The sequence below is a fragment of the Mauremys mutica genome, chromosome 16, assembly GCF_020497125.1.
Source record: "Mauremys mutica isolate MM-2020 ecotype Southern chromosome 16, ASM2049712v1, whole genome shotgun sequence".
Classification (NCBI taxonomy): Eukaryota; Metazoa; Chordata; order Testudines; family Geoemydidae; genus Mauremys; species Mauremys mutica.
In genome coordinates this window covers 32,586,882-32,613,080 of record NC_059087.1, presented here as the reverse complement: position 1 = coordinate 32,613,080, position 26,199 = coordinate 32,586,882, and the positions used below count along the sequence as shown (strand labels likewise).

General features: G+C 56.0%; 1 protein-coding gene across 2 annotated transcripts in view; it reads left to right on the top strand.

The window, feature by feature from the left end:
* Positions 1–1,357: 1,357 nt before the first annotated feature.
* TBC1D10A (TBC1 domain family member 10A) overlaps positions 1,358–26,199 on the top strand; it is a 43,264-nt gene continuing 18,422 nt past the window's right edge. The window contains exons 1-2 of one of the 2 annotated variants that reach the window (XM_044989661.1): positions 1,358–1,610; positions 19,420–19,519. In XM_044989661.1, the coding sequence (XP_044845596.1) occupies positions 1,414–1,610; positions 19,420–19,519 (297 nt within the window). In that variant the 5' untranslated portion in view covers positions 1,358–1,413. Of the gene's footprint in view, positions 1,611–3,475; positions 3,550–19,419; positions 19,520–26,199 lie in introns of those variants that run through there. The other variant, XM_044989662.1, reaches the window with a different exon arrangement.

Genomic DNA, 26,199 nt, shown 5'->3' with positions numbered 1-26,199 from the left:
AGCAGGATTCCAGAGGCTTCTTGGGGTGGGCAAGTTGAGCTTTCTTTACTTGGGACTGGGAGGAAGATCGAGGCCTCAGGAGCAAAACATGAGTCCACTGGGGATAAGGTGAAAGGAAGTCTCTCCAGAGTGCGATAAGATTTTGGTGCATCTGGGCATTGTTTCCCCTTAACAATTCCCTGCTTCCATCCCTTTCCTTCCCTGCCCTACTTTAACTATGCAATTGTTGGAACTTCTGCTTTTCTTGGGGAGAAGTGGGAAATCCTCTGGCCCCACCCCCTGATTTCCCTTGTATTATCTCCACTCCTGTGTTCAGACAGCAGTAAATCCTGCCAGTTTAGGGGGGCTAGGCTGTGAACGGCATTTCTGAACTGACTAAAGGGGTTGCCACAGGATGAGGTATTGTCCTCAAAGGCTCAAATTACAGACAGTGAAATCTCAAGTTCCCCTCCCCCCACTGATGTTTTCTGTTCCAACTGGAGTGCTGCCAAAGCCTCAGCTCAGGCTGCCTAGAGATAACAACATCACGTTACTGATGTATTTCGCAGCACCTTCCAAACCCAAATACTCATTTAGCCTGACCACAGCCGGGCCAGGCGGCCCGGTGTTAGAACGAGTTGACCTGTAGGATCACATAGCACAGTTAGTGGTGAGGGGCAGCATCCGGCTCTCCTGACTCCTAGTCCTTTCCCCATCACCTTTCCTGGCAGAGGGCCGCTCGGACCCTAGAATTCAGGGCTCAGCTACTAAGAGCAGGTGCGGCTGATTTCCAGAGGTTTCCTTTTCAGAATGTATTGGCTTGTAAATGCTACTTCTGACGTGTCAGGGGTGACGCCACTGGGTCCAACCCAAAACCACCCGAGCCAAGGAATCGCCCCCTCCCCCCCGTTTCAGCGGGCTGCTCTCTTCCCCTGCTGCTCAACAGCTGCCAGGGCCCACCCCAGAGGCGGCTGCATTTCAGAGAAGCTTTTCTGCAGGGGCCCCTGCGCACCAGCCATTCACAGCCGCTCTCGCCCACATGCACCTCTGGCCCCGCCCCCAGCGCTCGCTGTTAGCCGGGGGCACCCCGCTGGTTGATGACGGAGAGGGGATGGAAGGTTTGTTGATTGACACCCCAATTAGTGAGTGATTGGTGCGGGTCCCTCTGAGAGTGACCAATCAGAGTCCTGCAGAGGCGAGCCCTGCTCTCCTACTGGCTGGTAGTGGCTGAGGAGGCGTGTGCAGAGCGGGTCAAGCGAACCCGCCCCCTTAGTCGCTATCACCCAATGGGCACATCGGGGTGGGGCGCCGGCTCCTCCGGGCCACGCCCATTGGCCGGGGGCGGGGGCGCTGCGGCGGCGGCGGCGGCCGGCGTGGAGCCGCCTCTCCCCGGCCGCGGAGGGCCAGGGCCGGAGCCGGGGCCGGGCAGGCGGGATGGCGAAGAGCTGTGGGGCGAATGGGCTGGGCGCGCCCGGCAGCCGCGAGAGCCTGCCCGGGGCCGCAGGGGAGGCGGGCGCCGGGGACGAGCTGAGCTCGCTGGGCTCCGACTGCGAGATCAACGGCGGCGGCGGCGGGGAGCGGCGCGTGGACAAGTTCGGCTTCATCGTGGGCAGCCAGAGCGCCGAGGGGCCGTGAGTGCCGGGACCCCCCTCATCCTGCCGGGACACAGACACACCCGGGGCGGGACCCCCCATCCGGCCGGGTCCCCCCTCCCCTCCGGGGCCGGGAGCCCCCCCACTTCCCCCGCACCCGGCCGGAACCTCCCCTCATACTTCCAGGATCCCGCCAGGCCAGGACACATATACAGCTGGGGCCGGGCCCCCCCCTCGTCCTGCCGGGACCCCCCCGGGCCGGGCCCCCCCCTCGTCCTGCCGGGACCCCCCCGGGCCGGGCCCCCCCCTCGTCCTGCCGGGACCCCCCCGGGCCGGGACACATACACAGCTGGGGCCGGGCCCCCCCCTCGTCCTGCCGGGCCCCCCCCCCCCGTGCCGGGACACATACACAGCTGGGGCCGGGCCCCCCCCTCATCCTGCCGGGACCCCCCCGGGCCGGGACACATACACACCTGGGGCCGGGCCCCCCCCTCGTCGGGCCGGGCCCCCGCCTCGTCGGGCCGGGCCCCCCCCTCGTCCTGCCGGGCCCCCCCCTCGCGTGCCGGGCCCCCCCCTCGTCGGGCCGGGCCCCCCCCCCGTCGGGCCGGGCCCCCCCCTCGTCGGGCCGGGCCCCCCCCTCGTCGGGCCGGGCCCCCCCCTCGTCGGGCCGGGCCCCCCCCTCGTCGGGCCGGGACCCCCCCCTCGTCGGGCCGGGACCCCCCTCGTCGGGCCGGGCCCCCCCCTCGTCGGGCCGGGCCCCCCCCTCGTCGGGCCGGGCCCCCCCCTCGACGGGCCGGGACCCCCCCCCGTCGGGCCGGGCCCCCCCCTCGTCGGGCCGGGCCCCCCCCCCGTCGGGCCGGGCCCCCCCCTCGTCGGGCCGGGCCCCCCCCTCGTCGGGCCGGGCCCCCCCCTCGTCGGGCCGGGCCCCCCCCTCGTCGGGCCGGGCCCCCCCCTCGTCGGGCCGGGCCCCCCCCGCGGCGGGCCGGGCCCCCCCCGCGGGGGGCCGGGCCCCCCCCCCCTCGTCGGGCCGGGCCCCCCCCTCGTCGGGCCGGGCCCCCCCCTCGTCGGGCCGGGCCCCCCCCTCGTCGGGCCGGGCCCCCCCCTCGTCGGGCCGGGCCCCCCCCTCGTCGGGCCGGGCCCCCCCCTCGTCGGGCCGGGCCCCCCCCTCGTCGGGCCGGGCCCCCCCTGGTCGGTCCGGGCCCCCCCCTCGTCGGGCCGGGCCCCCCCCTCGTCGGGCCGGGCCCCCCCCTCGTCGGGCCGGGCCCCCCCCTAGTCGGGCCCGGCCCCCCCCTCCTCGGGCCCGGCCCCCCCCTCGTCGGGCCCGGCCCCCCCCCAGTCGGGCCCGGCCCCCCCCTCGTCGGGCCCGGCCCCCCCCTCGTCGGGCCGGCCCCCCCCTCGTCGGGCCCGGCCCCCCCCTCGTCGGGCCGGGCCCCCCCCCTCGCCGGGCCCGGCCCCCCCCTCGTCGGGCCCGGCCCCCCCCTCGTCGGGCCCGGGCCCCCCCCCCGCCGGCCCGGGCCCCCCCCCCGTCGGGCCCGGCCCCCCCCGCGGCGGGCCCGGCCCCCCCCTCGTCGGGCCCGGCCCCCCCCTCGTCGGGCCGGGCCCCCCCCTCGTCGGTCCCGGCCCCCCCCTCGTCGGGCCCGGCCCCCCCCTCGTCCGGCCGGGACACCCCCTCGTCCGGCCGGGACCCCCCCCCGGGTCGGGACACATACACACCTGGGGCCGGCGCCCCCATCCGGCCGGGAACCCTCTCGCCCTCCCCTCCTGCTCCGGGGGCAGGAGTCCCGGGATCCCCCCTCCATCGTCACGGGGATCCCCCTCCCCAGCGTGCAAAGGGGCCGCGAGTGCTCGGACTTCCTACTCGGGGGGGAAAGGGGGGCCACCATTGCTGGAGCCAGGGGGCCATGCCCCCACTTCTTAACATGAGTGTCGTTTGTGGGAGGGGCAGCGTTGCCCCCCCCCAACTGGAAGCCTCGGGCAGGTGAGGAGTAGTACTTTGTGGTGGCAGAAAAGCTCTTCTCCCCCCCCCCCCGTTCCGGTGCCATCCCCCTGAACCCCCCGTCTCCACCCTGCCAAATGCTGAGGAGCAGAGAGTGCTGGTCCTGGGAGAAACCCCTTTCTGCCTCACCTGGTGGACCCCTACACCCTGCTCAGCCTCTGCCCCAAGGGAGACTCCTGCGGGGAGCACTTTCCTGGACCCCAATAGGACCCCCATGCTGCCCTCAGCATTGTCCTGGGGTGGTTCTGGGTGGGCCTTGCCGCTTGCACATGAGGGACCTCTGTTCTTGGTCACCCCAAGCCTGCCCACACCCCCAAGACACTCCCCCACACGGGGTCTCTCTCTGTGGCCAGGGCTCCTCCTGAGACCTGTTCCCCTTTGGTCAGTAGGGAGAAGCCCCCTTGTGTGTGTATGCGGGGTGGGGGGGGGGCTGGGGCTGGCCTGGGTTTGGGAAACTGAGATTTCCTCTGTTCCTGATCATGATGGGCAAGGGAGGGGATGTTGCCCCCTATTGGCAGAGGCTGATGTTGTTGGGGGGGTGTAACTGGGGGGCTTTCTTAGGAAGGGGCTTACCCGTTTGGGGGTGGGGAGTTCATGTCTGACTGGAGGCCATGTAACCCTGGAGGGTCCAAGGTGGATAAGTGGCCAGGAAGGGGGGTGGGGTATGTAACTGAAGAGTGGGAGGGTGGCTTATGTCTGGCAAGGTCTGATGTCAGAAGGGCCTGGGTGCGAGGCTGGCACAGGCTCCAGGGGAAGGGGCAGAAGGGGCTCGGCACCAAGGCTTTCTCTGGGTGGTGAAAGCGCATACAAATACCTGCAAAGAAGAAGTAGTCTGGAGCACGTAACAGGAGATAAGTGAGAGCCAGGGAAGTAAACAACCACTTCTGGTATTTGGGGAGGAGTGAAGGAGCGTGAACCCCACCCGCCAACTTTCTTGCCAGTGGAAGCGACGGAAGCCCCAGCTGTTGGGATGCTTTAAAACTAAACTGGACAAAGCACTAGCTTATGTGGAAACCTGCTGCCGGGATGAATCCGGCACTGGTCTTGCAGTGGTGTAATAGGTGCTTTCCATCTCCAATCTGGGTGCTGGGATTGGAAAAGGCTGGTTGATTGCAGGTACCTGATTGAGCTCGTACTGGAGAGTTTGAGTGGTCAGAGCGTGACTCCTGCGGTTTTACTATGCAGCCCCTCTTAGCCCTCTAATAGAGAGCTTGAATCAAGCCTGACAGTCATGCACTAAGGCAGAGGTGAGCAAACTACAGCCCATGGGCCACATCCAGGCTGGGTGGGGAGGGGGCGGGAGCCAGGCTGTTTGGGAGCCTTCCCTCCCTGGACCGCCATACAGTTTTGCAGCCCCAGTGTGGCCCTTGGGCCAGAAAGTTTGCCCACCCCTGCTCTAAGGCAAGCAGTCTCCATTAGCTACACCTTGTATCGGTGCAGCCCCTCATTCAGGGGAAATTCAGTGCAATTCCCAGTCTATGGGAGCCTCCCAGGACCTGCCTTGGGAGACAGCATGTCTAACCCAGGTGCCGTGAAACCAGCCTGCTGTGTCCTTAGAAGTTGTACATTGGGGCACTACCTTTAGGGGGTCTGGAGTTGGCTTGTACTTGGCCTTTCGGGGCAGCTCCTTCAGTCAAAGGATCCTGCTCAGAATGGATGCCAGTCACTTCCTCTGTCTTGGAGCTGGCACTCCTGCATGGATAGTTGCACTGTGAGGGTCAGTTCCCATCTTGACAGTGGTTTCCTGAGGGGTGTCTCTCCCTCATACTTTTAACTCCATTGATGTTAGCGTTTCCATGTCTATGGGCTGTTCCTTTCTACTTGTATCTGGGTAACTAGCTGCTTTACTTGCCTTAAAAGGTCTGAGTGGATCGCTCCATCTTGCTGAAGGAGCCTGTGTGATACTCTGCTGTTTTTCAGGAGGGACAGTCTCTCATTTCTGACACATCAGAAATAAATAACTAATAATACTTTGCCCTTTTGTAGCACCTTTCACCTACTTTGCAAACACAACTGGCACCTTGACACTCCTGTAAGGCTGGTAGAATCACATGCATCACTCGTTACAGCCCTGTTAGTCTGTATTCGCAAAAAGAACAGGAGTACTTGTGGCACCTTAGAGACTAACAAATTTATTTCAGCATGAGCTTTCGTGAGCTACAGCTCACTTCTTCGGATGCATAGAATGGAACACACAGACAGGAGATATTTATACGTACAGAGGACATGAAAAGGTGGAAGTATGCATACCAACAGGAAGAGTCTAATCAATTGAGATGAGCTATCATCAACAGGAGAAAAATTCTTTTGCGTAGAGACTGTCCGGTTTGGCCAGTGTACATGACAGAGGGGCAGTGCTGGCACATGATGGCATATATCACGTTGGTAGATGTGCAGGTGTACGAGCCCCTGATGGTGTGTCTGATGTGATTAGGTCCTATGATGGTGCCACTTGAATAGATATGTGGACAGAGCTGGCAAATACTCACCAGCAACTGCACACCATACAACATAAACACTAACCCAGGAACCTATCCTTGCAACAGAGCCTGATGCCAGCTCTGTCCACATATCTATTCAAGTGACACCATCATAGGACCTAATCACATCAGCCACGCCATCAGGGGCTCGTTCACCTGCATATCTACTACTGGCAGTCTACCGGACAGTCTCTATGCAAAAGAATAAATGGACACAAATCTGACATCAGGAATCATAACATTCAAAAACCAGTGGGAGAACACTTCAGCCTCTCTAACCACTCAGTGACAGACTTGAAGGTGGCAATTTTGCAACAAAAAAACTTCAAAAACAGACTCCAAAGAGAGTGCTGAACTTGAATTAATATGCAAATTAGATACAATTAACTCAGGCTTAAACAGAGACTGGGAATGGTTGGGTCATTACACTAATTGAATCTATTTCCCTATGTTAAGTTCTCCTCACACCTTCTATAGGTCATCTTAATTATCACTTCAAAAGTTTTTTTTTCTCCTGCTGATGATAGCTCATCTCAATTGATTAGACTCTTCCTGTTGGTATGCATACTTCCACCTTTTCATGTTCTCTGTCTGTATAAATGTCTCCTGTGTGTGTTCCATTCTATGCATCCGAAGAAGTGAGCTGTAGCTCACGAAAGCTCATGCTGAAATAAATTTGTTAGTCTCTAAGGTGCCACAAGTACTCCTGTTCTTTATGCATCACTCGGGCAGTGTTTTGTCAGCTTTTGTGACACATTGTGCTTTTCTTAAATCTCCTGCTTCTGGGGTCACGTGATCACCTGAGAATCTCAGCTTTTGGTTTTTTAAATAAGTCTCTAGGTTGCGGAGAAGCTTCAAAAGCAGAAGACACAAAACCCCCACAAACGTACTATTTTTAAAATCTCCTGACTTTTGAGTGCTTAAGGCTGGCAGTGGTGCATGAGAGGTCTGGAGAACTAGGGCATAGATATTAAGTGTCTTGCCTGAAGTCTCACAAGTGAGTCAGTAGGAGTCTGGAATTAGAATCCAGGTCCCTGAATGCTTTCGCTGATGCAGAGGGGTCATGTCACTAACCTCCTTTAACAAAGACTTAAAGATCTTACATCTGGCATTGTGTAGGTGTGTGTGGATGTAGTCGGTTTAGCTGGGAGAGTACTTCTAGGAATCCATAGCTCAGCCACCCGTTAGCTCGCTCACCACCAGTGCCATCCGATGGACTGATGTTTAACGTTTACGGTCAACATTTAAAGCGTCCAGGAGGCTCTGCCTTTCCCTAAGGCTGGCTGCTGTTGCTAGCTGGCATAACAGTGTAACACAGTGTCCCCCGTGGTTTGATGGAGTGAGCTTTAAGGCCGTGGGTAACCACACATCAACTGAATTTTTAGATGTAGCAATGCTGTTCTTGTCTTTGTACCTAATAATGCTTTGCCCAGTTCCTTCAGTCTGAGGAATTCCAAGCCTTTTTATAAACACAGATGGACTAAGCCACAAATTGCCCCTGTGAAGTTGTATTGCTGTCTGACAACTCTGCAAACGGATGGTTTAACATGCCCAAGATCACAGAACCAGGCATAGACCTCAGGCACCTGACCCCAGACCTGTGCTTTAACCATTAGATCGTCCATCCTTCCTTGCAAGTGCTTTAAGAGAAATGTGAGACTTAGTGAAGCTCCAGCGATAGCTCTGTTGTGGCTGGTATTGTTGTGCGGACAGTGCTCCCAAGTGCACCCACGTGCAATGCAAAGAAGGGCCGAGCCTTGAAAAGATGGAATAGGAGAAGTTGGGAGATCGACAAAGGCTGTGAAGGAGAAAGCGCTCTCGCCCTCGGGGGTGGGACTCTGCAGGAACAGAGGAGGTGGGTCCTACATGAGAGGATGGCGTGAACTCAAGGAGGGTCTTAACAGTAAAGTATTGGCTTCCTCCAACAGGGCCGGGAATAGAGGAGGCTTCTGTTAAATTTGTAAATAATTTCAAGGCCTGTGTGTTCCCCTTTCATCCATGATGGCAACTTCTGGCTACCTTGAGGCCTGTTTTGAATTCTGAGCACTAGATGGCTGTATATTTTTGGCCATAGTGTAATCGGGGAAATTGTCCTGTCATCTGGTTTCCGTGGGTTCTGGCTTCCTGTGAGGGGAACGGAACATCTGTAGCTGTTAAAATAACCTCTGGATCTTACAAGCGATCCAGAGGGGCTGTGGTAATTGGGAAGCAGACAGTCAGGGCTCCCACTTGCAGAAGAAAGATTCTGCAAACCGGCTCCCTGTCTGACACCCCCCCCTCCCCCCCCCCAACTCCTGCAGCTGATCTACCACTAGGAAGTCTGGCTGCTTAACTCTGACTCAGCTTTCTTCAGGAGCCGCTCAAACTTTGCCCAGCTGAGGGGCAGCATTGACAGCTTGCTGGGAGCCCAAAGGCTGCATTTAGTTTGTATAGAACAGGCTGATTCTCTCCTGTTTAGCAGAGATGCACTCCGTATCCCAGCATGCACTGTGACCTCTGCTAATGGTGGAGTGTTAGGCCTGGTCTACACTAGGACTTTAATTCGAATTTAGCAGCGTTAATTCGAACTAACCGCTCAACCGTCCACACCAGGAAGCCATTTAATTCGAACTAGAGGGCTCTTTAGTTCGAATTTGGTACTCCACCCCGGCAGGTGGAGTAACGCTAAATTCGACATGGCTAGTTCGAATTAGGCTAGGTGTGGATGGAAATCGAACTTAGTAGCTCCGGGAGCTATCCCACACTGCACCACTCTGTTGACGCTCTGGACAGCAGCCCGAGCTTGGATTCTCTGCCCAGCCACACAGGAAATGACCCGCGAAAATTTGAATTCATTTTCCTGTCTGGGCGGTTTGAATCTGACGTTCTGGTTGCACATCGGGGCGAGCTCCGCAGCACCGGCAGCAATGCAGAGCTCTCCAGCAGAGGAGTTCATGTAATCTCTGAATAGAAAGAGGGACCCGGCATAGACTGACCGGGAACTCTTCGATCTGATCGGTGTGTGGGGCGAGGAGTCTGTGCTTTCGGAGCTGCGCTCCAACGAACGGAATGCAAAGACCTACGAGAAGGTCTCCAAAGCCATGATCCAGACAGAGGATACAGCCGTCATGCAACGCAGCGCCGCGTGAAAATCAAGGACCCCAGACAAGCCTACCAAAAAATCAAAGCGGCCAACGGACGCTACGGAGCCTGCCACCACTGCCCCACCAGTGACCATGGACTCTGATGATGGGACAGTGTCGACGGACAGTTCCTCGACGATGTTCACGGACGGGGAAGATGAGGAAGGGTTTGTGGAGGACGAGGCAGGCGATAGCGCTTACAACGCTGGTTTCCCCGACAGCCAGGATCTATTCATCACCGTCACGGAGATCCCCTACCAACCCTCCCCGGCCAACCCGGATCCTGAATCAGGGGTAGGATATGTCGGTAAGTGCTTTAACAATGTTAACTTTTATTCTTAATATAACAGGAATCTGAAGTGTGTGAAAAGGAGGTCTCTGTATATATGGTGATAGAACAGAAATCCTCCTGGGAGAATGCCACGAAGCTCTCCTGCCATTAATCGATAAGCATCAGCAGGAGGTTCCTGGGGAGAGCTGCCTTATTGGGTGCTCCGTGGTAGCACACTTTTCCGCGCGAGGCTTTCATGCGGTATTCAGGGAGCACTGCCTCCCAGAGCACGGCTGCATAGGTCCGTGGTTCGTGCTAGATTTCACGCAGCATGCGCTCTCTATCTCCTTCAGTGCCCGTCCTCACGGTGATCTCGCTCGGAGACTCCTGCATCTAAGTAGGGGAAGAAATGTTACGTTACGCCTGGTCCAAAGTATTTTTAATAAATAAACGGACAGACGGCATAGCACAGACTCAGCACGCAGCTGCGTGACGAGCGTAACGGAAAGCCAAAGAATCAAATGGACGCTCATGGAGGGAGGGGGGAACGAGGACACAAGGTATCCCACAGTTCCTGCTGTCTCCGAAAAGCATTTGCATTCTTGGCTGATCTCCAAATGCTTCTAGGGTCAAACACAGTGTCCGCGGTGGGTCGGGGCATAGCTCGGCAATTTACGCAGCCCCCCGACCCCCAGAAGTTAAAGGGAAAACAATCCTCTGTTGACTGTTTTACATGTCACCGTATCTGTACTGAATGCTGCAGATAGACGCGATGGTGCAGCACTCAACACCAACATCCTTGCTCCCCCCACGCTATGGATGGCTGATGGTACAATAAGATGGAAATCCATCCTCATCATCAGCCTATTGGCACATGGGGCAGTGCAAAAGGACTGGTAACCATAACGACCGTACCAACTTGCTTGGGACAGGTCGGTCAAGGCCGCCTGTTGCTAATTTTTCATGGTAGATGGTGCAGTATGGCTGGTAACCGTCCTCATCATTGCAACAGGGGGCTGAGCTCCATCAGCCCCCACCCTTCATTGTAAAGAAAAGATTCAATTGCCCCTGGACTAGCAGAGGGATGAGTGGCTCCCTCCTCCACACCCCTTAATGTCATCTCTGGACTATCATTGCAGCTGGAGGCTTCCTTCCACTCATTTCTCACAAACGACTACCTGTGTCTTATTCATGCATTCTATATTACTTCATCACACAAGTGGGGGGACAATGGTATTGGAACCCAGGAAGGCTGGGGGAAGAATGGAATGAACAGCTGGGGTTGTTTCAGGAGCACACCCTGTGAATAGCGTTCAGCTCAAAATTTATGCAGGATTGGACAGAGAGCAGCTGTGGTCTCTGGTTGTATGATACAGTGGTTCTCTAGTACACTTGCCCATAATCTAGGCAGGACTGATTCTATTTTTAGATACCCAAAAAGGAGGGATTGACTCGGGGAGTCATTCCCAAATTTTGCTTTTGCGCCCCTGGCTGATCGACCAGGGGCACTTATGACAGCACCAAATGGCGCAGTGCAAAAGGACAGGTAACCATGACCATCTTATTACCGTCTTCTTACCAGTTCATGGTATGGTAGACGGTGCAGTATGCCTGGTAACCATCGCTGCTGTCATGCAAAAGCATAAGCATGCTGCTGTGTAGCGCTGCTGGTCCGCCTCTGTCAGCGGCATCCAGTACACATACGGTGACATACACAAAAGGCAAAATAGGGTCCATTGTTGCCACGCTATGGCGTGTGCCAGGGCATTTCATGGAAAACGTGCTCGAAATGATTGTCTGCCATTGCTTTCCCGGAGGAAGGAATGACTGGCGACATTTACCCAGAATCCACCGCGCAAATGATTTGTGCAACAGCAGGCACAGGGGTCTCAACAAAAAATTCACAGAGACAGCCTAGACTCAGTTAATTGTTCGCAAAAAAGTATCATTGCAAGGAATTAACTAACTGTTTCCCATCTCACAGCTTCCACTGTCTCCAGACCTGCCACAGCATCCACCTCGCAGAGGCTGGCGAAGATTAGGCGGCGAAAGAAAAAGACAAGGGACACGATTTTCGATGAATGTGTGGGCTGCTACCTAGCCGAGGCGGACCAGCAGAGGCAGTGGAGGGAGAAAGTCTCTCTGTACCAGCGCTCACACAGCGAATGGGAGGAGAGGTGGCGTGAGGAACACAAGCAGGCGACTCAAGCAATGCTTGTACTACTGAGGGAGCAAACGGACACGCTCCGGCGACTTGTGTATGTTCTGCAGGACCGCTGCAGGACAGAGCCCCCGGCAGTATCTCTGCAACTGCCCTCCCCCGCCACAAAGTCACATTCCCCCCTCACCTCAAATAACCAGGAGGATGCCCGCCCTGGGCCGTGAATACTGTCACTGCACCCCAGCAGAGTGCTCAAGTAACCAAAAGCTCTCATACCCTACGTTTGCATAAGTCCTTCCCTTCCGGACTCAAACAAGTCCCAATCCCAGTCCCATCCCATAACTGTGTACTTAAGTAATAAAAATACTTTGCTGTTAAGTACTGTTTCCGTCATGTTTCTTCACTGAAGACTGTGTTTGAATGGGGTGCGTGGGGAAGTGCGTTGCTAATTGCATAGGACAGGCACCTTTCGCAGGGTACAGACACGGGGGCCGGATCAGCAGCGGGTAACACACACAGTGCAGTCAGCAGGCACCGTGGTCGGTATGGGAGGTGGTTTCCAGGTTCTGTGTGGGCGGTGGGGATGTGACTTTTTAGCGGGGGAGGGCAGGTACAGATCTTATACAGCGGTCCTTGTCGTGGACCGCTGAGTCACGCAGCAGAGGAATCTGTATCCGTCCTCCTCCGCCACAAGGCCACATAGCCCCCCGCACACAGAATCCCAAAAAGGAGGGATGGCAGGCTCCGTTGAAACAAGCAGTCCGGCAATGCGGACCGCTGTAGGAGCAGGAGCCTGTCATTCCTTGAGTTTAGAGGCGGTCTTTACATCAGCGCACACCCTACCCACCGCAGTCTGCGTTCCAGTTTCGACCCTTTAACGAAAAGTCATGAATAAAGAAACCTCTCCTCAGTAACAGTGTGACATGTATTTTATTTTTACACGTGTCTTGGAAGTGGAGGAAACGGGGAGAACGGGGTATTTAACCGAAGAGTAGAGTCAACAGTAACTGGGTAAAGAAACAGGGGCAGGTTCAGCTTCTCTGTAAAGAAACTGAACAGTCACAGGTCACGCTGCTCGCTGGTATTTAAAGAGTTCCTTGTCGCTGTCCCAGGCGCCTGTATAGGGCTTCATGAGCAAGTGCATTAGCGGGCAGGCTGGGTCACCGAGGATCACTATAGGCAAATGCACATCCACAACAGTTATTTCGTGGTACGGGAAGAAACTACCTTCCAGCAGGCGTCTGAGCAGCCCACAGTTCCTGAGAACACACGCATCAGGAACCTTGCCCGGCCATACGACGTTCATGTTGGTAAAACGTCCCCTATGGTGTGCTTGCAGAACCATTGAAAAGTAGCCCAATTTCTCAGCAGCTGAATGTGGAAGAGGTGGACGATAAAGTGCGAGGAGGAGAAAACGGCGAGGATCGCAGCGGGCTCCATGCTTGCAGTGCTGTGGCGTCCACGCTGTCACTGACCAGAAAAGTGCACGAACAGATTGCCCGCAGGCGCTTTCAGGGAGGGAGGGAGTGAGGGCGTGATTGACGGTTCAATGACGACAGTTACCCAAAACCACCCTCGACACATTTTTTTCCCCCAGCAGGCATTGGGGGCTCTACCCAGCATTCCAATGGGCAGCGGGGACTGCGGGAACTGTGGGATAGCTTCCCACAGTGCACCGCTTCGAAAGTCGACGCCGGCCCCGTTAATGTGGACTCAGAAGTTCGAATTAGTGTATTTAGTATGGATACACAAATTCGACTTCATAAGGTCGAATCCACAAATTCGAATTAAGTAGATTCGAAATAGTCCTGTAGTGTAGACAAGGCCTTACAGGCTGCGGGCTGCACCTCTCGTAGAGATGGAATGGCCCTGACTGCTGTAGAATGCTAAGGAATGTGCTCTGCCTGCCCCACTTTAATTGGAATCCGGTTTTGCAGCGTGATTGTTTCCAGAGTTATTTCTGTGGCAACACCCAGAGAAAGTGAGCCGGGCAGGATCTGTTAGTTGTGACCTCATTTGGGGCGGGAGTGGAAATTACAGCATGTTCCTCTAGCTGGCTGCGTAGCTACCTGTGATCGGCATCTCTGTAATTTGTGGGCATGAGATAAGCCGCTAGCAGCCCATTTGTTTTGTGCCGCTGCGCCATTGCTGCTGATGGGGTGGCTAGTGGGTCAGCGAGAGGGCCGCTCAAGTCTGGCACAGAGTCAGCAGCTAGGGCGTCTGGTAAGGTTGTTTAACCCCTTGGTGCGAGTGTATCCTTAGTACTCTGAACGCGAGTGTAAAGTTCTCTAAAATGCCAAGCAGCGCAGTCTAGTGGGTAAAGCTGGGAGTTAGGACCCTCAGGTTCTTGTCCATGTTCTGCCACAGATTCACTGTGGCTTGGGGAAACAGGCAGAGCAGTGATTTTTCACATCTGTAAAATGGAGGTATACGTGTCCTCTTGAGCAGTAAGGGCATGCCTAATACCCACACATCCGCCTCGAGGTAGTAATGGGAGGGGGAAGGTCTCGGGCTTTTTTTTTTTTTTTTTTTAAACAGCAGCCCATTAGATCCTTTCCCTCTTGTTGAGAGAATCCTGGCACAATGCTGCTGTGAATTCAGTGTGCCTGTAGGAGGGTGTTCATAGAATCTCAGGGTTGGAAGGGACCTCAGGAGGTCACCTAGTCCAACCCCCTGCTCACAGCAGGACCCAATCCCCAGACAAATTTTTACCCCAGTTCCCTAAATAGCCCCCTCAAGGATTGAACTCGCAACCCTGGATTTAGCAGGCCAATGCGCAAACCACTGAGCTGTCCCTCCCTGATGTTAACTTATTGTTTAAAATCATCCTTGAGCCTGACCTCTGGCCATCAGTGTGCTCAGCGCTGTACCAGCTGCACCAAAGAGCTTTCGGTCTGAGACAGTGATCGAGGCTGCTGAGTTGTATGAACCCCCATCAGAATCAGCTAGCCGTCAAGGAGTGCTTCTGCAGGTGGCTGTGACATACCTGGAAGGTACATGGGCGGCTCCAATAGCTCTGCTAGCTGGAGCCAAGGGAATGAAAAGTGCCTTGTGCTGGATCAGGCAGTGTGAGGCATCACCTCCTCTGGAAGGTACTACGTCCAGGATTTCGAGTTCCCTTACCCTCACCAGGATGCAAAGGAACCCGCATGCCTGATGCAGGGGCAGGAGATTTGTCACTGTTGGCTCTGGGCTTTTCAATTCCCCCTCCAGGCGACCTGATCAGCGACACTCCTGCTGAGAACAGTCAGTAGGGCTGTTGTGACTCTGCCCATGGCTGATGGCATTCTTGCATGCAGTTCCTGTTTCCATACAGGGAACTTTTTCTGCTTGTGGCACATGGTTGAATTCCAGTAACTGTTTTCTGTTAATCTGCTTCAGCTAATGCTCTGTTCTCCTGGTCCTTGGCCCTCCATTTGGTGCAGCCTTGGCCCTGTGTTCCTGACTTGCTGGGATTGTGGGTGAGAAAGGACTGATGTCAGTCCAAAGCTGTTTACGTGTTAGTTACTGGGCTAGGATACAATAATCAAATGAGTTGGGAACAACTCATGGGGTCTTTACTTTTTGGGCTGGGGGATATGTGGGATTCATCACTTCCTCCCCTTCAGATCCCCATCTGCAGCCTTTAGGACTGCTGAAGATGCTTCCCGCCTATCCTCAGTGCTGCTCCTTCCGTCAGTGTCGTTTGGGAGTGGTGGCGAGGGGCTCACTCCTCAGGGAAGGAGCTGCTGCCTCTGCAACATGCTGTGGGAGCAGCAAAACAGGACCATGGGCTGGTGCATGGCAGCATTTTATGGACAGGCTCCTCTGCCATTCCAGTGCATGTCGGTGAGAGGGGATTGCCCTGGCTTGTAAAGGGAAGCTTGGCTCTGAGTAGTGTAATCCCTCTTGGAGGCGAGGGGAGCCCTTGTGTGGGGCAGCGTCCGAGCCTCCAGGCTAGGAATAGAAGAACTCTTCAGTATGGAATGGGTGCTGGCACAGAGTCAGGGCAAAGGCTGATTCTTAAACCATCCAACCAACCAGCTGCTAGGTCACACTGACCCGCCCTTTCTCATATGCCCATCCCCGTGGAGTCAGGGCTGAACAAGGACCCTTAGTTCTTTCCAGGAACAAAGCTCCCCTCCCCCACAAATTAATGCTTTTTAAGAGAACTCTAATGGAGGTGGCTCACTTCCTCCTGTGCACCCAGCAGGAGGCTGCTGCCATGTGCAGGAGGCCCGGCAGTGGGGAGCTGGCATTATACATGGCAAGGAGCACTCGCAGACACGTTAGCCTGGGTCAGAGGCTCGTGGTTTAGCTGGAGGGGCTCTTCTGTAAGGAGGGTTCCAGAGCTGCTGCCCTGTAATCTAGGCTTCCCTGTGCTGCATCCATGTGCAGGGCAGTTTCTAGAGCAGCAGAGAGGCAACTTCGCTGGGGGGTGATGGTTCTCGACAGTCCCTGAATGTCAGCTGGTATCAGAATGGGCTGTGGAGGGAACTTTGGGATCTCCTGGGCTGGTAGCTTGGGCAGCATGTGCTATTATCCTGGTCCAGCAAAATATTGACGTGAGTATAGAACTTTAAACCTGTGGCCCCGTCCCATTGGGGCGGCTCCACATGGTTCAAGTGCCATGTACTGACGTGCTGGTGTCGGGGTCAGGCAGCCATGGGGAAGCAGATGCAAAGGCAGGAATCCCTGAGTGCGCACAGCTGTGCCAGCTGCCTTTGGGGGACACCCGAGCCTTCCAAGGGGCCCAGCCTACAGAGCGTTCAGCAGCAGCTGCCGAGTCCTCCCCTCCCCTGCCCACCGTCCTGACCTTGTGTGGCGGGTTCCTTGTTGTGTGAGATGGATCTGGACCCTGCACCCCCTTATGTGAGCTTGTTCCAGCTCGATAGACTGGGCCCAACTTCCTGAGCACACTCCTCACCCCTGGACTTCATTGGGTGCTGGGGGCCAGCTGGCCTGGATAACTGGGTTGAATCCCCAAGCTGGTCCAGGTAGACTCAGATGGCAGCTGGGAGCAGGGGTCACCCACCATCTCCGGGGTTGACCCTTCATCTTCCATAGATGCCCCGCTTGGATCAGCGATGCCATCTGTTGCTGTTTCAGGGCCCTGTCAGCAGGGCCCTGGGTTGTGGTCACAGCACCACCCCCTGGATGGCTGGCTGAAGTGAGAGCCCACAGGATGAAGCTCTACGCCAGTGGTCCCCAACCTTTTTCGTCTGGCAGGCGCCAGATGACGAGCCACAGAGCACCGTGGCGGCAGACAAGCACCCACCGAAATGCCGCCGACAAGCTGAGCCAGGGTCCGTACGGCACGAGGCAGAGGCACAGCCCGGTCATGATGGTTCTGCACTGAAAGCAGAAGTGAGGGTGTGACCGTGGCTGTGGTGAGCGTGGTTCTTGCAGAAGGTTAAAGGGGGACATGCTCATTCCACACAGACTGGGACTGTAGCTGCTGGCTCTGCGTGGTGACCGAATTGCCTCCCTTCTGCCTGAGCTTGTGTAGTATGAGGGCGAAATCAGATCTGGGCTAAACTCAGATTGGGCTGGTTTGAGGTTTCCAGTATCTGCTTTGTAGCTCAGTGCTATTAGGTGACACAGGCACTAGCATTTAGAGTGTCAGTACTGCACTGTATCGCTTGTAGGAAGCCATGTACAGTAATACATGGTGATGGGGGAAGGCTGCATTACAGGCTGTGGTGGGCTGTCACTTCCCTGATGTGATTAAAAATCTCCCCCAGGGTATCTGAATTGAATTGAATTTCTCATGACATGCTGCTTGTTCCCAGCCCAGCACCTGCTGGGCTCCATCTTTCCTGAGTTGGTGGAGGTGCGCACAGCTGTTAAAGGATGGTGCATGCCTGTGGCAAGGAGCCTGTGTGAAAGGCCTGTCTCCCCTCCGTTGCAGGTGCCATCCAAGTTGCATGTGCATTGCTCCTGTGGGCGCAGCACAGGCCGTTCCTGGATGCAGGATCTAACTCAATTTCTTGCCTCTCTGCGCTGTGGGTTGGTGCCAGTTCTTTAGCTTCCCGGGCTCAGGGCTTGTCTGAGAGATGATATCTGAAGTGTTGGCTGGTCTCATTTGGGTGGGGGCTGGTCTGAGAGGAAGAGGGCTGTGGCTTTGCTTTACACCCAGTAAAAGTCTTAATACCGGTGGAGAGAGTAAAACCGCTGCCAAGTTCATGGACTTGAGAGCTCATCCTGTCCCAAGCGCATCCCTCTGAACCAGGGCTGATCTGCCATCGGATCCCCAGGCCTGAGCCCAGATGTTGCTATTGCTCTGTAGGACAGTCTGGGGCTGGTGGAAGGTAGATCTCTGACAGACCTGGTCCCTGGCTTTGAAGCATTCCCTTGGCAGTACTTGAAGCTGTTAAAAGTGGGTTGGGGCGATGTCTGGTAGCTGGCTTTGACTCCAACCCAGGCTCTTGAAATCCATCCCCCAAACGCAGGGAACAGAGGCAGTGCAGAAAATGACTGGTAGGAATTGTAGAGGACCTGGAAGGCCTCCTGAGCTATCGAGATCAGGATCTGGCCAGTGGCTCCCTGTGAGTAACACCCAGCTCGGGTAGACATGCATGCGTTAACTTGGATCCAGCTAGTGCACTAAAACCACCAGTGTGACCACAGTGGTATGAGTGATGGCTCGGGCTAACCACCCAAGTCCAGTCCCTATTGGATGGTTAGCCTGGGCCACCGTGGCCACGCCACTGGTTTTAGAACACAGGCACAATCAAAGCTAGCACGTTCCTCTACCTGAGCTGGGAATTGCATCTCCCTGCTGCAGTGTAGATGCACCCTAAGAAACTGGTGCTGCCAGTCCAGAGTCTGCTAGTGCAGCACCCTGCCGTGGTTTGTTCAGAGCTCTGAAGTTAACGCTCCTGCCCAGTAGAACAGGGCAAGGGCTGCTGCCTGTTTCTGCGTGCAGAGTGGCCCACATGCTCCAGGGTTCTGGAGTAGCTTGATGGCGCCTGTGTCTTGTTCTTTCTCCTGCTTCTGGCTCAGGAACCAGACACTGACTTACATCGCTGCTGTTAAAGGTTTAGTACTTGGGACCTAGCCAGGTCTGGGCCCCCATTGTGTTAGCTGCTATATAAATCTGTCCAGACGCAGTGCCTGCCCTGCTTGGCTTACAGTCTGACGAGTGGCAGCTGTCCCCTCCCCCTCAGGCCATCGCTGGCCAGTGTCTGACTAGCAGAGACACGGGGAGCTGGCTGGGGGTGAGTCAGGAAGGGTGTAAGGAGAGGAATGGGCAAGCCAGGCTGGCGTCATTGCTGGTGCGGTGGAGGTCGGGGGTTGGCAAGATGCAAGACTAGGTAGAGAAGGGGCACCTGGAAGGGTTCTCGAAGGTGGGGCCAAGGTGCTGGCATCTGCGGTGATTAAATGATGGGAGCTGGTGTAGGTGGCAGAGCAGCAGGCCGGGAAGAGGAACCTGCATGCAGACTGGAAGGATGAGGTGGAGTGCCAGGGGTCAGGACAGAACAGCCTGGATTGTAGGAATGCAGCAAGGTGTGAGGAGCAAGGAGAGGGCTGGGCAGTCGAAGCTGAGCCCGGGTTAGAGGTCTGTGTCGTGAGTATGCAGAGTAGGAGGGTTGTATGCGAGGGGGATTCTCAGCAAGCACTTGTCCTAGGGAGCCTGGGTGGGTTAGAGCTGTTCCCCGGGTGCTCCAGGGAGCAGCACAGGGGGATGGGGCGCATGGGGCAGGTGCTCTTGGAGGTGAAATCGTCTGAAAGGGCTGCAGGCTCCCGGTTCCACTTGCTGTGACTGGAGTGATGCTAAATCCCGATTTGGTGGCTTTGCCCCATGTGACATGTTCTCTTCTCTCCCCCGTCCCCTAGGCTGGAGGAGGTGCCACTGGAGGTGCTGAGGCAGAGGGAGTCCAAATGGCTGGATATGCTCAATAACTGGGACAAATGGATGGCTAAGAAGCACAAGAAGGTAAGTGCACCTGAGAGCTCCAGTGCTTTTTTCCCAGCTGTCCTGTAACCCTGGCTCTGGCAGCTCTCACTTTGGGGTGTTGGGACCCAGAGGGTCTGTGTAAATGCCCCCGAGGCTGGGGGTTTCCTTCCTTGGTGTGAGTTCCCTCTGCCTAACCCTCTCCAGACACCTCAGCTGTGCTCATCCAAGCAGGGCGCTCAGAGGTGTGAGCAGAGACTGATCATGAGCTGACTCATCCTGGGAGCTGGGTAGGGAGTTTTCTCACAGGCCTCTCTCGTTCAGGGAGAGAACAGTGGGACTGGGTGGTGCCCTCTCTGCCTTTCTGGGAGCTGTTTGGCTTTAGCTGCTGTAGTGTCACTGTACTGGAGCAGCTAGTGGTGGGGCAGCTTGGCCTTAGCAGAGCCTCCTTTTCCCCCACTGGGGGGTGTCCTAATGTGAAGGGGAGAGGGGCCTGGCCCACTTTGTTCCCATCTCCCCTAGGTCTTCAAAGGCAGAGTCCCATGTTCGGACATCGGCTCTGGGGAGCCGAGCCATGGCCCAGTCTTAGCATGGAGGTGTGGGGGGGAGAAGGGGAGCGCGCTTAAAGGTTAAAAGCAAAATTCCTTCCCAATCTAACACCTAACTTAATCCTGGATGTTTGAAATCCACGTTTCCTCACTGATGCTGCTTGCTCCACTGTGTGGTCTTCTCGGACAATGGAAATATGCTAGTCAGTTTCACTTCTAGCTTTGTTCCCTGTGCCTGTGCTGAAGTGTTTGCATTGCAAGTACAGAGCAACGGGAACGCAAACTACGTTTCCATTGGCATCATGGGAATCTCAAACTCTGAGCTTTGTCTGTAACTTTTCCCTTTTGGACCTGAATGGACGTGGCTAAGGGCTTGGAGGCAGTATAGCCACTCACTGGCTGAACCTCTGTCGGAGGAGCTATTTCCTCTTGTGCCAGGGTCTGTGTTCTCATTACTGGGGGGGATCAAACGTTTTTTTAAAAATGAAAAACAGAACTGCAGAGTTCAGTGCAGTGTCTTGGCTAGGTCTGTCTGTATTGCTGCAGTGCCCATTGGAGTCCTGCTGAGCAGCGCCCAGCTCAAATGCAGACTGGCCCTCTGGCCTGAAGTTAGATTCCTACGTCATCTCTATTTAGGTCAGTGAGGTTACCCATAGACTGCTAATCTGTATCCATCCTGTCACCGGGATCTAAGAGATGGGCCCTGCTGTTACTCGTTACTGTTACTAACTGTTACTGTTAGTCGTGTTACTGACTAGCATATTTCCATTGCCTGTACAAGGGCAAACCAGGTGGTCTTAGTTTCCTTTTGCCCCTTGGCAGCACAGTTCTGTCTGGAGTGCAGAGCCCACCTGGCTCCTACTTGTTTCTCTGTTACCGTCCCTAATAAAACCAGATGCAGCTGAGGATGCTTCTGGCAACATCTTTCCTAACTCTCGTGCTGTTCCTCTGAGCAGAGCAATCACTCATTCTACTGCTTGAGTCAAGTCCACAGAGCTCCCAGGAGAAGGCAGGTGAGCAGGCCAGGCGAGCTCCTGGGCAATCGAACTGCTTTTGCTAAGGCCTCTTGCTAGTAACGCAGGTTCCAGCCATGCAGTGGTGCCCCACCTGCATACTCGCAAGCCTGAGAGACTTCCTCCTTGCAGCTAGGACTGATCCCTGCGCGGATCTCTGCAGCACTGTGCCCAGGGTCTGACTGAAAGTGCCAAGCAGCCTCCCAGTGCTGCACTTGGGGTCGAGTGTCCAGGGCTAGCTGTCAGGAGCAAGAGAGTCCCACCTTGCTTCCAGGCTGAGAGTGGTTCTTTGGCGGCACCACAGCTGTCCAGTCTGTGCAAGGCTGTTCTGGGGTAACTCCCTTCATGCAGACCTCCGTACCCTGAAGCATCAAGACTGAACAGCTCTTACTATCTTCAGCTGCTGATGTCAGTGGTCCCTTATCCTGGCCTGTTGAAATCCAACTGTGCGCACATTATGCTGTGCGTGCCTTGAGCTTCAGCATTCCCTTTTAGTGTCACCTCATTCTCATCTCGTGGGACTGGTTAAAGGGAAACGTGATCGCACGCTGCCCATGTGCGTTACATGTGTAAGGGTCCCCTCAAACCTCTCCAGACTAACCGATCAGCCCGGGCATTGTGCATGAGCACTGCCTTCCTGTGCACTCTTCCAGGGTGGGGCAGCCTGAGATGGACAAGTCCCATTGCTTTAGTCCAAAGCCTGCCCTCCCTTCTCATCCCAGATCTTTCTGCTGCATTTGGAGAAAACAGGCTGCTCACTCTCTACACCATTCGCAAGCACCGAACTCTCCAAATCCTCTCTTTGATTTTGAGGTTGGGCAAGGGCAGTCGCACAGGAGGTCTGAATTGAGCTCCCATTCCTTGCTTCTGCCTGACCCGTCCATTCCACTGTTCCTCTGTACAGAGCAATCCAGGGAAGGGGAACTTCTAATGCTAGTGCCGTGAGATGATTGAATGGAGCCAGAGCATGAAGCCAACAGCCAGGCTCAGCATTTCTGGCTCTGCCACAGCCCAGCGGAGTCACGTGTCTCCATGGAGCAAACACTTGTCCAGATCCCATTTCAAAGGGCTGGTAGATGATTAATAAGCCCAGGGTCTCTGCTGGGGAGGGCTCACTGGGCTTAGGCAGAAGCCAGTTCCCATCTGCACTGCCCCAGAATATGTGACACTTCCCCTCAAGCCGACCAAGAGGCTCTGATTTGCGTTCTATGAATAACAGAGGGCTGCCAGCGCCTCTCGCTGAACGTCGGTGGCAGGACTAAGGCTAGGGGGAGTGAGTCTGTTCCTGGGGTGGGGGCTTCCTGTAAAATCCCAGTACTGGGGCCCCTCACTGCTCTGCTTCTGGGCTTGCAGCCTTCTGTCAGGTGTGGGGTGGGGAGTGCGAGTCACTGACACCAAGACTTCCCTGCTGGCGTTAACCAGGATTCTCTGTCTCCGGGCATGCCAAGACTCCCTCCTGGGCCTGTTCCTGCCCAGCCCTTCTCAGGTGCTCTGGAGAATCTGCTCAGCAGCACACCCCAGGCACCTGCACCCCTCACTTCTGCTTCTCCCTGCTCTTCAGACACGCAGCTGTGGCACGTTGCTCTGGCTTCCCCTTCTCCCTGATGTCCATCGCTTCCCACTTTGTCAGACTTTGCCCACCAGGTATTTGATCCGGAGCCCCTCCGGTCTCTCTCTGCCCCCAGAAAGGATCAGGACGGGTGACCCCGGGAGAGGTTCTCGTTCTGCAGGTACCGCTTGAACACTAGAGTTAAAGTAGCAAGTGAAACTGGCAAGACTTCTTCAGCAGCGATCCTGAAAAGGGAGGTTGGGCTGTTCCCAAGGGCAGGTGCTGCAGAGGAGAAGGCGCTTTCCAGTGGCAGGGACAGGGGTTGCTGGTGCCTGATTGCTGAGCGGGCAGGAAGGAGAGGGGCGCTGAGTTCTGCTGAGCAATCCCAGCAGGGGGTGATTCTGAACTGGCTCCTGGCCCGCATGGGGAAGCAGACAGGCCCCCGCTGTGCGGAAGAGGATGGCTGGCAGAGCTGTGCACAGGCTGGAGTGGAGAGCTGGGACTCGGAGATCCTCACTGTGTGGGGCAGTGGGCTGAGGTTAGAGGAGGTGAAGGCCTAGCTGTGAGCTGGCAGCACTACTGAGGGATGGTGCGAGCAGGCGGCACTGGTGCTGGGAGATGTGGGAAGACAGTGAAGAGTTAGTGGCTGCCCACCAGTGTAGGGCCCAGTGTGGTATGGAAACAGCAGGACTCTGGACATTGCTTGTGCTTAAAATCCTGCCTGCCAAAATCAGTTCAGCCCTCGAGCCTGAGGCACCGTATCTATGAAGCCTGGGATGCTGCAGCTCTGGCCTCGGCTCCTCCTGTCCCTGCAGGGAATGAGCATCGAGGTGAGCTTTCATGGCCTAAAAATCTCCGGCATCTTGGCTGGGCTGCCATCCCCTCATGGCTGGGTTCGGCTCCCAGATTTGCATCCTCGTTCCCTGCGCTGCAGGGCTTGCACCTGGGCCTAGTTCCCACTGTCCCCATGTGCAGCCTTGTGCAAGGGTGAGGGGAGCAGAGCTTGGCGCTGCACAAGTGCTGCCGGGCTGAGTAGAAGCCAGTGCACGGGTAATCCCTCAGCCAGTGCACGGGTAATCCCTCAGCCAGTGCACGGGTAATCCCTCAGCCAGTGCACGGGTAATCCCTCAGCCAGTGCACGGGTAATCCCTCAGCCAGTGCACGGGTAATCCCTCAGCCAGTGCACGGGTAATCCCTCAGCCAGTGCACGGGTAATCCCTCAGCCTCTAGCTGTCTGAGCAGGGCCTGGCCCGGGTGCCACTTATCCAGTCGGATACCTGACCCGAAGGTGTTCTTGCTCCCAGCTCTGCTTCCTCCTTGCCCGTGAACCCGGTGGGAAGGGGACTGTGGCTTTAAAAGAAGCCGTCAGCGTTTCAGAGATGCCTGCTGCTCTGGGCGCTGTGCACAGTGCTTCCTGTTAGTGTGAAGGCTCTGCGCTGCCCAGGGCCTTGCTGTGCTCGGGAGTTGTTTGTTCAGGCTGATTGTGTTGGAAGCTGCCCTGGTGCGTAGACCAGGAAGCGCCATGTTTCCAGGAACACGGTTCTCACCTGGGGTGGGGGCTAGCATGTGCAGTTACTGCCCATTGTTTTGGAGTCTCAGCCATGCTGCCTTAAGCCAAAGCAGCTTCTGCTAGGCCAGATGTGACTGGCCAGTAGCTCAGCAGCAAAACAGAACAGCGGCTGCTGTGCGGTGGGAGAGGAGCTGAAAGCTGCAGGACCTCAAGCTTTGACTGGTGGCACTGGATACACGCAAGAGAAATCATCTCTGCCCCATAACTGAGGAGTACTATGTGCCGTAGCAGTGAAGCAGCTCATGGAGAGGGCTTCTGGAGTTGCACCTGCCTTCCCCTCAGATCCCTGTGTCTTGGGATTTCTTGGTTTCCCTTCGACACCAGGTGACCTCCTTACTGGGCTCTGAAAAGCACCCCTGTCTGTCTGGTGCTTCCCCGGGTGCCAGGTGGACAGATCACTGCAGTTCTTAGAGCGAGAGCAAACAGGCCCAGTTCCAGCTCGTTCTGGTGACAATCTGCCTCCTGAGCCTTCCTGACAGGTCCCAAAATTATTACATTTTTTTATGGGGGGAGGGATAGCTCAGTGGTTTGAGCATTGGCCTGCTAAACCCAGGTTTGTGAGTTCAGTCCTTGAGGGGGCCACTTAGGGAACTGGGGTAAAAATGTGTCTGGGGATTGATCCTGCTTTGAGCAGGGGGTTGGACTAGATACCTCCTGAGGTCCCTTCCAACCCTGATAGTCTCTGATTCTATGACAGTTGCTCAGAGCTTGGCCCATCAGGGAGTAGAAGCAGAGCCGATGGAGATGCAGCTGGAGCATAACCAGCTGAGGATTGCAGGGCTGTACTTTCCTCCTGTCTGGGATCTGGGCAGTCTGCTGGATAATGTCCCATAGCGCATCTCTCAGAACTCTCCAAGGGGTCAGTGGTCAACTTCCGTGCCTCAGTTTCCCTACTTGTACTGACTTGCCCAAGGTGTCACAAGTCAATGGCAAAGCAGGGTCTAGAACCCTGTATGGGATGAGAGGTTTCTGATTATACGGAGGGGTCACTGGGTTCGGATTCTTCCTCACATAGCTGACTGCACCCCTCCAGTCCCCCAGTATCAGTGGGACTGTGGGTGGTGTTGCGATTCCAGCTTTATCTGCCTTCCCCCTATTGGAGATGTCCCCCTGCCTGGCCAGTGGCGCATTGGGGTCTTTGGTAGAGGAGGTGTCTGCTGGGCTGATCAGCACAGCCTCAAACAGCTGGACTCCTGACAGAAGCAGCTGCTGCAAAGTGACTGGGCCATGCTGAGAGGTGCCCCGTAATCTACCCTGTGCCCCCTGGCTGGGCCATAGCCCAGGGTTGTGCTCTCTCTGCCGCCACCCCCGTCTCTTCCTAATCTCACTGTTGGGTACAGAGAAGCTGTTTCTAGCATCATTAAGTGTCAGCTCAGGGCTTGGGTAAGTCCTGGCTGGGAGCCTTGGGTGCTTCTAGGGCACTGGGAGGCCGACAGGTCGGCTTTGGTAGCCGTAGTGGCAGGTTCCCGGCCAGACCATGTACTATAGGAGGGCTGAGTAAGGAAACCTTAGGGCGTCTTCCTGCGTTGCCAGAGCTGCCTCCCTGTGGCAGGGCTTGGGCAGGGCGACTGGAGCAGCCCCACTGCAATCCACTGACAGCCACTTCCTTGATCCGAAGTGACCCCTGGGACCCTCCAGTCTGACCTAACCCATGCCGAGAACTGCCCTGAACGAATTCCTGTCTGAACTGGAGTGGCTGTTGGAGACGCTTCCAACGCCGGTTAAAAACTGCTCACAATGCAGAATCCTCCACGCCCGTTGGTGGATTGTTCCAGTGGTTAGTTACTCTTGCTGTTAAAAATTTGTGCCTTATTTTCCTGTTGGAATTTGTCTAGCTTCAGCGTCCAGCCATTGGATTGTGTTATCCCTTCCTCTGCTGGCCTGCGGAGCCCACTGTCCAGTATCTGTTCCCCATGTAGGTACTTAGGCCTTGGCTACACTTGCAAATTTGCAGCGCTGCAGCAGGGTGTGAAAACACACCCTCTCTAGTGCTGCAAACTGCGGCGCTGCAAAGCGCCAGTGTGGTCAAAGCCCCAGCGCTG